The sequence below is a fragment of the Alosa sapidissima genome, chromosome 1 (assembly GCF_018492685.1).
Source record: "Alosa sapidissima isolate fAloSap1 chromosome 1, fAloSap1.pri, whole genome shotgun sequence".
Lineage (NCBI taxonomy): Eukaryota > Metazoa > Chordata > Actinopteri > Clupeiformes > Clupeidae > Alosa > Alosa sapidissima.
In genome coordinates, this window is record NC_055957.1 from 21,380,735 (window position 1) to 21,393,328 (window position 12,594).

General features: G+C 45.4%; 1 protein-coding gene across 2 annotated transcripts in view; it reads left to right on the forward strand.

Moving 5' to 3' along the window:
• The first annotated feature begins 810 nt into the window (after positions 1–810).
• zswim5 (zinc finger, SWIM-type containing 5) overlaps positions 811–12,594 on the forward strand; it is a 46,049-nt gene continuing 34,265 nt past the window's right edge. For both annotated transcript variants that reach the window (XM_042103529.1, XM_042103535.1), the window contains exon 1: positions 811–1,517. In XM_042103529.1, coding sequence (XP_041959463.1) covers positions 1,019–1,517 — 499 coding nt within the window. In that variant the 5' untranslated portion in view covers positions 811–1,018. The remainder of the gene's footprint in view (positions 1,518–12,594) is intronic.

Below are 12,594 nucleotides of genomic sequence, written 5' to 3' on the forward strand. Positions count from 1 at the left end.
AAGCCCTGGCAGAAAATGTAATTCGCTGCCGCTAGGGTGCGTCTAGATTTCTAGGCTAAAATAGCCCTCCTTTTGTCTTAAAATTGTTAAATTTAAGTTCAATTTAAGATTATCTTATGTTCTTCAACTGAAGATCTTTTAGGAGAGACAGCTCACATCCTATTTCGATTTTGCTATCCTTTTGATTGTCCCCAGACTCTTTCTAAAACAATGGAAATGTTAGTCTAACTTGACGGGACTCCTAAGAGTACGGTGTGATCAAATCAGAAGTTTGTTTTGGACAACCCGAACACACTCGCCAGGCGTATGATTCCATATGCAAACCTATGCACGGTACAGTAGCTTAAATCCGTTCATGCTCCTGTTTGCTATTGTTTCTGTTTCAAAATGTGCGTTTAAACTGCAAACAATTTTCAGACAACATCGTGAGAAAAATGATCCAATGCATTTTTTCAATAGAAAATAAATCTGGTAGCCTAGGCTCTACAAAATGATCTCAGGGGATGTTATAAATAACCGAAAAGTGTAGGCCTATGTAGGCCCACCACTGTTTTTGTTCCACTCCCCTATTTATCTGACCCAGTTGTCCTCATCAGCTGGTTTATAGGTTACATTACATTACATTACATTTGGCTGACGCATTTTTAGCCAAAGCGACTAACAACATGGTAAGAACTAGGCCTATGTGGTAAAAAAGTTGAGTGGCAACCTACCCACAACATTGACAGCAATAGGCTAGGTCATTGTTTTATGACGTTGAAGCCTAATTTAATATACTTGGCAATGCTTCTATTCAATCAAATGTGTCTGGGTGGAATGACACCTTTTTCTGTTGTATGGCAAACTTTTTTGTATAAGGCAGGAACGCTATCAGCGTATCCTCGTGATTGGAGAGAGCGTTTGTTATTGGCGGTGACGCAAGAAACCTACCTCCCCGCCCCTTCCCTTCTGTTGTGCGGTGCATCTGTCTGCGCGATTCTCTAGCCACCGTATCGACTTCAGTGTTTATTTGGTTGTCATGGCGGACGGACGTGGAGAACTACCGCCTCAGCCGCCGCTTCACCTATCCCTACCACCGGCCAGCAAGCGCCCTTGCTTGCGACCTGCTCCTCGTGGACCGGGTCCGGGGCCTGGGCCGGGATATTCGAACTCTCGTCTTCGCTGTCCGGAATCTCTTTTGGACTGTGCTGCTAAGGCCGTAGCGGAGAAATGGGCCTTCGAAAGGGTGGAGGAACGCTTCGAGCGGATCCCGGAGCCAGTTCAGCGCCGCATTGTATACTGGTCATTCCCGAGGAACGAAAGGGAAATTTGTATGTATTCGTCGTTTCAGTGCCGTGTTGCTGGTGAAGAGGGTCCAGCCGTGGGCTCAAACGCTTCCGTTGGGTCTGGGGCTGTCCCTGGAGGGGTTACAACCACAACAGGCAACACGGGGGCAGGGAGCACCGGAGATGGGCTCCCTTTCCGCCGGGGGATCCGGCTTTTGGAGACTGGTTGTGTGGAAAATGTCTTACAAGTCGGTAAGTGGAACGTTGGCTACAAGACTTTTATCGCACTTTTGCGGACCCTTTCTCTTTAAACTGTTCCTTCGCATGAAGTTAATACGGAGCGCTAAGGACTGAAACCCTACGCAATTGAGAAGTGAACGCATAACCCTATAAAATCTCGATTTAAACAAATGCCGTTATTATTTTCTAAGCCTACAGCATACAGCTATTAAAACCTTATTTGAATATTGACAAATAGGTTATTATAACGGAAGTGCTTCTAAAGCTGAATGGGGCTCCTGGATATTTTAAAATTAAAGGGCTTTCTGTGGAGTTTAGTCAATGTTTGAAGCATTGCGTCCTTTTATTTCGTGACACTTTGCCCACAGTTTACGAATAGCCTACGATTACTCTGAGTAATTAGCCTAGGCTACACCTTAACGTTTGCTTTGCATTCCCATCGTATGAATTGATCACTCTAATCCAGCACAGGCTGCTCGCGATTGTGACATATTTCGGTGCGGAGAGAATGGGCTAATGTTAATTCCCCAGCTCGAGGGAAGAAAAAAGCAGACGTGGTGGTCAAACTAGACCGTTAATAATGCTGCATTGGTATTTTACCTCGTGTCGGTCTGAAGTTGTTTGTGAAAGCTTGAAAGTGTTTCTTGAAAAAAGGCATGCATTGGATGTCAACTGTTGGATCTCGTATTAGTTAAACCCACTGTAATCCGCTGATTCAAGTCCTATAGCTGATCTTTTGTTTATTTGCTGGTAGGATAAGACAAAGGACCCCTGTCCCCTATTTTAAATTGAATATAGAATCATGTGATGGCGCACATCATTCCGAGTTGTTTTAAGTGCACTTGTTTTGCTAGGGTTATTTTCGATTAAATTCTATTTGAGCCATCAATCTGTTTTTGGGTCGACCTCGCGGACACAATAGCTTTCCAGTTCAGATGATCCGTCTCGGTGTTCCAATTCGATCACGGTAGAATAGACTATTGGTTTTCATCAAACAAAGGAATATCCCCTATCTTATACATAATCTCTAAAACTTATTTACGCAATGAACAGTATACATGTTATTGTGCCTTTTTGTCCGGAAAGAGACATTTTATTTTTTTATTTTATTGATATCGAAATAGACGCAATGTGTTTCGCCGGAAGAACCCGTAGGCGACCATTCACATTGTAGCTTATTGTAAATTGCATGTTTTATGACAAACGATCTATTGTCGGATGTCTGATCTGTACATTTTGTTTTGTGAGTAACAAAACTAAAGGAAAACTAGGAAACCTAGGCTACATTCTCTGTGTATTTCTCAGCGGAAGTTGTCGCTTATCTTCCCACTGGTCTTTGGCAGCAGCATGGTCACCTAGAGGCAAGGTTGTTGTTTAAGCTCTAGTGCGATATTATTTTATCAAATATAGCTAGGATATCATTTGGACGTAGCACAGAACAACTTAATGTTTTATCCCTCCCTCCTCTCTTAAAATAACGTTCTCGGGAAACCTCCAAATCCCCAATAACCTGAGGTGTTAAGGGCACAGGGAAGGTAAACTTACGCCCATACAACTTATTGAGTAAGGAGGCCTTGACTCATTTGATTCTATTCCATTCCACAAAGATCCTCTGTGTTCCTTTTTTAACAGGGTCTGGGTTAGTGGAAACATGATAACTTGGCTCTAATAAAGTAACGTAGGCACTGATTTGGCAGGTTTGAAAGACCTCCTTCATGAGAGAAACCACTCCCCACTGTCCATATTAGTCAGTTCCTTTCAGTCATTTTTTACTTTAAGAAATCTGATTTGATAATTGATTGGTGAAATGTCCTCTTCAATGACCTTTAGTTGGTTACACAAGGAAAATAACTTTATTTACTTTAACCTTGCATATGTGCGTGTGTTAAAGAGAACCCAAACCCATTTATGTTGTATTATGAGAATATACAAACAGGTTTTGCTTGTTTTTAAGCTATCACACAAAGCTGAAAATCCCTAAGTAGTGGACTGGAGACTGAACGCTCCCAACACCACAGTGATAACTCGACTAGTGGTCCATCATGTAAAGCGATTGTACTAGTTGCTGGCCTCAGTGATGGTACAGAGGTCACCAGCCTCGAGCATCTCCATTTGGGTTAAATGTATTTGTCCTGGCCTGGGTAGAAATTGGTGGCTCTGGCATGAACTGCGTTGTGTCTCATTGCATTATGAAGAAGTTGGAGCTTAACTGGCCTCTCTTCGGACATTTTTCCTTCCTATCAGCAGAAACTAAAGCCTCACACTGAATCAGAGGAGACTGTTGCTTGCTCCTTCCACATGGCCTCATGTCTGGCATCCTCTTGTTTTTGACTGCGAGTAAAGGACACCACAACAAAGGGCCAGAAACCCCTAACTCAGCATCAGCCGAGTTCACAGGGGTTCATATGCAAATCCTCAGTGGACCCAAGCTAGGGAGGTTAGTAATGTCACATTAAGACACAACTGAATGGATGACTTTTTAAGTGGGCCTCCATCATCATAGAAACATGTCCCCCATCCCCAGTATCTCCTGGCTCTAAATCTACTGTTTAATGTAAATCCATATGTGTGCACTGCAGGTGCTGCTGTTAGGGACTGGGTGTTGTAGTTTTTAATTAGAATGATTAATTCTGCAGTTCACTTCACCCCCCACCCCACTCTCCTCCTAATGCACCCCCCCCCCCCCCCCCCCATCCCTCAGTCTTATAAAGTCCTTGGAGAGATGGCCTGGGCTTTGAGTCAGGCTGGAGGATTATTGGGTCATGCTTTGTTAGCCAGCTGTAGAAAAACCCCCTTACTCTCAGGAAAAGGGGAGGAGAGGTGTTATATGTGTGTGTGTGTGTGTGTGTGTGTATGTGTGTATTGGGGGCGGGGATTGTTAAAAGTGCAGCACCCTTCTAATAGCACAAAGCTTAAATGGCTTCCTTTTATGAAGGCTGTGCTCCTCTGTACTGGCTGGGGAGAGGAGGCAAAAGTTTCTGTGGGCTCCAGCTTTTGGGAGTCAGCCGTAAGATGATGAGAGTTGTGAGTCGCTGTCTTCAGCATGCAGTGACGTGATTCCCTCTCTCTCGGCTTGGTTTAAAACCACCATGATTCACAGAGGGTCTTTTAAAAGTTCACCACTCATCCCCAGTCAGAGACTGTTCCCATTCAGGATTGTAGATCTTAGGTTTTACATTTTTGGTGTTAAAGGGGTTGCTTTAGAGTTTACACCCTATCAAAATGTGTGTGTGGGCATGTGCTTGGGATGTGTCCCTTCTTTTTTGGCTGAAGACTATTTTTTCATTTTACAAGGTCCTTCCCACTGGATATTTTTATTCATTTATTTATTTTACTTACAAAATACTATTAACATTTTTTCCAAGTGTTCTAATTTTGGGCTGAATTACAATCTGCCCCTTAGGCGCCACTGTCTGGGGTGGTCTTGTAATTCTATACATTTGGCTGGCAGGGAAAATGTAGGCAGCTCTGCATTTGTGAATTACAGGCTAAGAGAATAACTTCATTTGGTAATAGCTTCTGTGACCCCTCCCCACACACCACCATCACACAATGAAGACTTATTTTTGTTGTCAACCTTGTCCTTTTCCCTCAGTGTCATACAATTCTAGATTCCCACCAGAGAGGATTCTAAGCAAAAAAAACACATATTATTGAGTAAGGAGTATTACTTGTTTAATCTGGACGTATTTAATGGCTTTGTGTCTGATTTTAAGCTCTTTGTGTGCTTTGAGTGGTGATGCTGTTTTGCTCTTTCTAATCGGGACATATCTCATTCAGTACCGTACAAGCACGACAAGGGACCACTAATTCTGGGCCTTCCCTCATCACCCAGACAGACAATATTTAATCAAGGTAATTAATTCTGTGCCTGCGAGTCTCAAAAGAAAATCAGTACAATTCCTTCTTCAGGATTGTTGGCGCTCTTTAGTTTTTGAAGGACACATTTGGAGTAGTATTTCAAGTCTTTATAAAAATGAATTTCAAAATGGGGGAGGGGTTATGGCTACATAGAAAATAACTTTTAGTACATGTATGTTTTCAATATGGTGTTTTGCCTTATGGTAGACATCTTGTCTTTACTCAAAATAAAGGTGTCAAAATGATGCATAAAAATTAGATGGTACTTTTTGATAACAGTCCATTTAATTGACCACATCATGGCTCATTGTCCAGATGCTTTTGCCTCATGCCTCTCCTTTGGCTTCCATAATAGCAGTATGATTTTCCATTGTTGGGACTGGCTTGCTCCCAAATGCAGAGAAATCAATGGCAAGCTTGACCCCCCCCCCCACACACACACACACACACACACACACACACACACATCTCCCCCCCACTCCCTCTATACTGCAGGGTGGTCTGATACCCTCTGATTGAGTTTATCAGCAATTTGCTTCTCTGAGCGGCAGCCTCAGCCTGCTTGTTTGTTTCCTTTAGTGCACCGTGGCTTTTTCAAGGCCAGCGAGTTCACTCCCCTCTCTTGTCCCTCGTCCTGGCCCGCACCCCCGCGTCACCTCTCTGAGGGCAAGGTTCCTCTCCCGGCAATGCCGGCCTCCCACGTGCTGCTCGGGCCTCTCTCCCACCGCCATGTGTGTCACTCTCCCCTCCCACAGCCAACTCCCCAACACCTAAACATTGCAGCTGCTCGTGGCAGTGGCGTCCAGAGAGCTGACCACTCACCGAGCAGCTAAGTACACAGCTGATCTGTGGCCATACACATTGCAGGAGGAAGAGGTTGACCATGTGAGTGTGTGCATGTGCATGTGTTTGCGTGCGTGTGCGCATGTGTGTGTGTGTGTGAGAGTGAGACTTTGATGCCTTATGTAAAGTGAGAAGGTCTCTAGAGCTGTAAACCCTGAGGGACTCTGTTTGATGTGTGGAGTTGTATGTCCAGGTTTGTATATGACAAGTGAGTGTTTGTGTGTGTGTGTGTGTTTGTGTGTGTGTCTGTGTCTGTATGTGTTTTCTGGCTTGTGCAGGGGCCGAGGTCTGCCTCACTCCTCCTCTTTGTGTTTAGGCGCTGGCTCCCCTTGCTGTGGGGTGTCATTGTCAGAGGTGCAGGGCTTGTTGAGCTGCCAGCCTTGAAAGAGCTGGCTCCCAGACATGCCTAATGGACCTCATTTGGCTGTAATTGCCTGACAAATGCAAAAGAATTCCAGAGGAAACCGAAAAGGGGAGCGAAAACGAGGCAAGGCAAATCAGCCAAGCGGGCACACAGGAGGGGAGGGGAGGGGACACTCAGTCTGTCAGTCAGTCAGTCAGTCAGTGAGGTAAGTTTGAAATGAATAGAGTCACATAGTATATGACAAGGGTTTTGTGTCCTAGACAGTGTGAGAGAGTGAGTTGTGAGGGTGTGGGGAAACTAGGAAGAAAAGCATATATCCTACATGGAGCTGCAGCTTTCTGTGGGAACTAGTCATGCTGGGGACATTGCGCTTAACTGGAGGCTGTGGAGGAAACTCTGGCATCTGTATGCGGTCAGTCACCCACCCCCAGCTCCTTTCATCCAGCTGAATTTGTGCACAGGGAAGCTTTTTTGTGTGGCCATTTCACATGGAAACTTAATTTCCCCCAGTCTGGACTACAGGGGAAGGATAATGTGTCATGGAGGTTGGGGTCAAATATCCTGCCAGAAGGCGAGAGAAAGAAGCCAGGCTCAATGGCAGTTAACATGTTGTTAAACTCCCTCTTATGCAAATATCACATGGGAGCTCTTCCTCCTCTTTAAAGCCATTACTGTGGGTCCATGTGCCCTTTTCACTCATGCGAGACCGTTCATTTATTGGCTGTGTATTCCCCTTTTCTCGTGCTTCATTTGTGCCCTCATCATGTTATAAGAATATCATGAAAAAAATCAAGTTATCTGATGTGATGAAAGGTTTTTATTTAATTGTGTTGACTTCAAAGCCAGTTTCACTGTTTAAATATCGAGTGTTGAATAACTACATGTGTCGTGTGTGCTTCTTGGTGGTTGACTTTTCCAGCCCTCCCCACATTACACTACATACGAGTTTCATTGATTAGCTCCAGAAGAAGAGCTTTTAAAATCAAAATGTTATTCTCACTTTTGTCCATGCAACAACACAGGCCACACAGCGAAATAGTTCTTTGGACAAACATCTAGTGTGGCTATGAAATAACAAATACATGTACATCAGAGCTGTAACGTTAGTATGCTGTAGCATAACTCCTTGGCTACTTATGAAAATCTTTTCCTGAGATGTGAACGATTGGCCTAGTTTTAAAGATGAGTCGGTTAGAATGAGTGAAAGAATGACCCAAGAGAGAGCGATAGGCTAACCTGTGGTGTAGAGCTGACCTTTGAACCCTTTAAATTGGATTTGCACCCAGATGGCAGTAGCCGTCTTATGAATATTTAAACAGTTGTATGTTGGTTCTAGTTGCCTTGCTAATTGACATGTAAAGGACAGGGTTCAAAGGCTTCGTCTGATTCAATTATAGGAGGTCATTAATTGGAAATGGGGCGTCTTTCTGGGCAAAACCTGTGAGCAAGACACTTTCTCATTCAGGGAATGGTGTCAATCTAACTTGCAAGACTATTGTTTAACACAGGCACAAAGACTTGCATTACACAAACACACACACACACTGAATCACTCTCAAACATGGGGTGAGGGCTTCTGTTTTATTTCTGCTAAATTCACTCAAGAGTTGACATTTATATTTTAAAGGCTACATCTCAAACTAAAATGCCTGCATCTATTTTTTAGTCGGGAGCTTCTGAAACAATCAAACTGTCAAAACAGTCGTGTGTGTTGTTTGCCTCAAAACGGAGCCTCAGCACTGACAGCTCCGTGTTTGTGTATTGGGCCCTCCAGACGCCATTATCACACGTATGACGGTGCTAATGCACGCTGTGTGTTTCTCATGGCTCTTGTGGAGGATATGTCCGTTTACACCTTCCTTTTCACAGCTTTCCCACTCTCACGTCCCGTGTGGGTGGAGTGAGTGGCTCTGTCATGCTTAACATGCAGCAGTCAGGCTCGGCTGCCCTGAATAAACACCCATCTCCACACGCAGTTAAATACACATCAGGAGCGTCAGGGCTCTGAGAAAGGTAGCCGGAACAGGAGCTAGTGGGCTTTTAATTTAGGCCTGGAGCCCCTGAAGAACGCGCTCACGGCAGCCGGGTATGAGGTTTCAGCCGGCAGCCTCAAATTCAGAGGGGCCAAAGCTATCATTAAGACTTAAATACATTTAGTGCTGTCTGTTCAGAGCCAGTGATTTGAGCCTACTTTTTTTTCCTTTTTTTTTTTTTTGCTGAGCTCTAGTTTGGAGGCTTTGAATACGCAGTTCTGTCCTTACTTTGAACACTTGTGAGACACGACCAGAGAGAATGTTTAGGAGATTAGCAATCTGCTAGCTATGCTAATGCTTTGGTCTTGCCATCAACATCGTGTTCTCCAGAAAAGAGTGCTTATATTACCAGAAATGATCGGAGTGGTCATATAAATAAAACATTCTTGCGGGCTGTCTTTGAGTAAAGGAAAAGCCTGTGCTCGCTCAGTTTAAGAAAAGGTAGCCTAATGTGGAATTTCTGTTGTTTTTCCCTGTTGTCTTGCCTGCTGTTTTACTAGTACAAAATCAGCTTTAGAAACCAGTCAGTCTCGAGTATAAAGGCACTACAAAAGAAAGGGATTTTTTTAGTGTTTTCCCCTTTGATTGGCTCTGCTGGTTGTTGGCCTGGTGCAAATAGCTTTCCTTTGTAATGCAAATATACAAAAAATAATAGTGTTCATAATGTATGATTGAACATGGCCCTTACAGATGGGAACATCTCCCAATTCTGGTACATTAAGCCCCCTCTATGAAATAGCCCTCCCCACCCCCACCCTACATCGCCTCTCTATGTCAGTCATTAGTACCATGTGGAGGAAAAAAAGAGCGATTGGCACACTGAATAATGTAAGCTCACCTAATGAGCTAGCCTCCTAGAGCTAAGCTAGCATTGAAACTAGCGTAGAATGACAAGGAATGCTTCTTACTTAATGATATTTGTGGCATTAAATATTGAAAGCCCTTCCTAGTCTAGTCTTTGCTCTAGTGCTATAAGCATTGAAGGCTTGCTTTTCAGACCACCTCTGTGGAATAGGTGAGCAATCTCTATTTTTCTCTCTCTCTCTCTCTCTCTCTCTCTCTCTCTCTCTCTCTCTCTCTCTCTCTCTCTCTGTGTGTCTCATAGCCATTCCCTCTCTTTTGCCCAACGGCTCCCTTTTTCAATATTGCCTAATGACTGGCCTGGGTTTCCCTGCAGTGGCTGCTCTGATATGGCCCATTAGGCACTTGCCTTTCTGACAGCTGAAGGAACAGATGACTGCAGGAGAAAGGGTTGGAGGAGGAGAGAGAGAGGCTGTTTGTGTGATGGTGTTGGATTGGGGGTTGGGGTTGGGCCAAGTGAACTAAAAGCCAAATATGAAAGGCAAAGTAATCCAACCCGTCAAGTCCGGTCTCCAAACACACACTTGTGGGCATGAACACACACGCACACACACACACAGACTATGAGCGTGTTTGAGAGGTCTCATTAGTCTTGTAGACCTTGCTGACTGTGGGGCTGACAGGGGTACACGTCAGAGCAGCAGTAGACAGGCAAACATGCATCGAGGGGGGTGCCCCCTGGCCCCCACCCACCCACTGCACCCCCCATTCCACTCCATGCCCCCCCCCTTTCCCCCAAACACACCCCTCCACATGATTAATGTGGGCAAGAGCCGCAGGGCTGCGTCTGGGACCCCCTAACCCTCATACTACGCACACACGCACACGCACACGCACACACACGCACACACACGCACACACGGCTTAAACCCCTGCATTCCAGCTCTACCCCTCCTTAAATTCCTGTTTTTGTTTTTAATTATTGTACTTCTAAAGAAGGAACGCGAAGAGCCAGTCCACAGGAGCTGTGAGTGCTCTGTGTGAACCAGGAATTTGACTCTCAGCTCCGTTCAGCAAAACCTACAGCTCAGTTCACATAATGGGGTTTTGAGCTCCGCCGGACCCCCAAATGTGCTGCTCTGCACATAATGGGTCTGGTAAGCAAAATGTCAGCACAGGCAGTCTGCAGCCCTGTGGCAAAAACACCTTCACCTTTTCAAGAACTCTCGTCTTCTCCAGCATTTTTTTCTTTAACAAAAAAAAAGAAAAGCAAACCTCAAGGAGCTTAGGGCCAGGTGATGGTTTGTGTCTCTCTCTCTCTCACACACACACACACACACACACACACACACACCTGAGTCGTGGCTGGCCCAAGCACACAAAAGTCATGTGTGGTGCAGCGTGGAGAACAACACACTGAATAGCCGGGGACTCTCCAGGGCCCAGGGAGAGTATGGACAGGGGGGACAGGGAGAGAATGCGTGCTGTTGAATGGCTGATTGTGGCTCCTGTCATGCTGTAATAGGATCAGGGTGAACCTCCAGCCCTGGAGCAGTGCAGGCGGAAGGGGGCAGGACGGGCCAGCTATTGTTGGGCTTGCAGGGGGAGCGGAGCCCCCCAGCAGGAGAAAGCCACTGGAGGCCTTAGACACACACACACACACACCCACCCCAACATGGGAGGGAGTGGTTATCTGAGGCCCATCAAGGTCCCTAAAGCAAACAGAGGGCAGCTCTACTACCAGGAGGGAAGAAACAGAGAAACAGTGATCTTTTTATCAGCAGGCCACCTGTTCAAGGTTTGACTGATTACAGTGTAACTGTAAGTTACAGATAGGCCACATGTCAATCAGGCTTAGAGTGAGGGCAGCTCACCTGTAATGAAAACATAGTTGTAGGCTTAATGGTGTTAGGATTTTAATATTAAAGTGTGTGTGTGTGCGTGCGTGTGCGTGTGCGTGTGTGTGTGTGTGTGTGTGTGTGGTTAATAAAATACTCTCAAGGGGAATTTCCCATGGCTTGTCCAAGGGCACACATGCGACCCCCACAGGAGTGCCCCCCCACCCCCCCATCCCATCCCTCTGCCCCCAAAGCCCTGATCAGGCTCCCCCTCTCCTTCCTACTCGCACTTGATTTTAAATTCAAATTTTCAGAGTTTAATTTCTCCTCTGTTGGCTGTGAACACTAAGCACTTTTTCTGCTGCGGCAGCAAGATGAGCCTGTGTGGCGTCTGAAAGGATAAATCAGTATTGAACGTGCTCAGCCTTATCTGTGGAATACAAGACATACACCCAGCAACAATGGCTTTGAAGCACAACAGATGAAAGCCACAATTAAATAGTAGGCCTATCTGATCTCTCTCTCCCTTTCTCTGTCTCCTCTGTCTCTCTCACTGGAAAAAAGAAACTTTTTCACTTTTCACATAATGGGGTTTGTCTTTGCTTAATAAGTTGGTGCTCCTAGGGTAGGAGATTAGTCACATTTTCTGTAGAGGGCAAATGCTATGTCTCGTATGCAAATTGAAGTGAGTTTCTGTACATCTTTTGTTACTCTTAAGCAAATGTAGTGAAAAGGACCTTGATGGCTTCAAATGGTGTTGACTATTTACCTGCATACTGATTAGCTCACACAAACAGCACAGTAGCTCACACAAACACTACACCAGCTCTGACTGACTATTTTCTCTCTCTGCCTCATAGTGTTGCTGTAACACCATACAGATATTGTGGCTTTTGTTTGCCCCCCCCCCCCCTCCTCCCACCCCCAAGACATCCAATCTGGATGTTGCTGCATTGAAGTAGAGCCAGGTACACAATTTATTTTCATCAGCAGTAAATGGTGGACCATTGTGACCGTGACAGGAAAGCACAAAGGGCCGCTAATGAAAGGCAATGGCTGCAGTCCACTCCTCATCACTGCCAGCTAGCGAGCCACCCAGCCCTGAAAACAGGTGTCCACTCGCTCACACAACCCACCCGCCCGGCCGGCCGCCTCGCGCAGGCTTCATTTAGAGAGTGATTTAAGGGAATATTCATGACCCAGCCACCTTTCATCCGGCCCTCTTCTCTACTGTTTTTTCATCTGTTCATTTTGCGGTAGGAGTGTGAGGAGTGTAAAGAGGATCAGAGAGAGAGAGAGAGAGAGAGAGAGATGGGGGTGAAGGGGAAGGGTATGGGGGGAGAACTGTG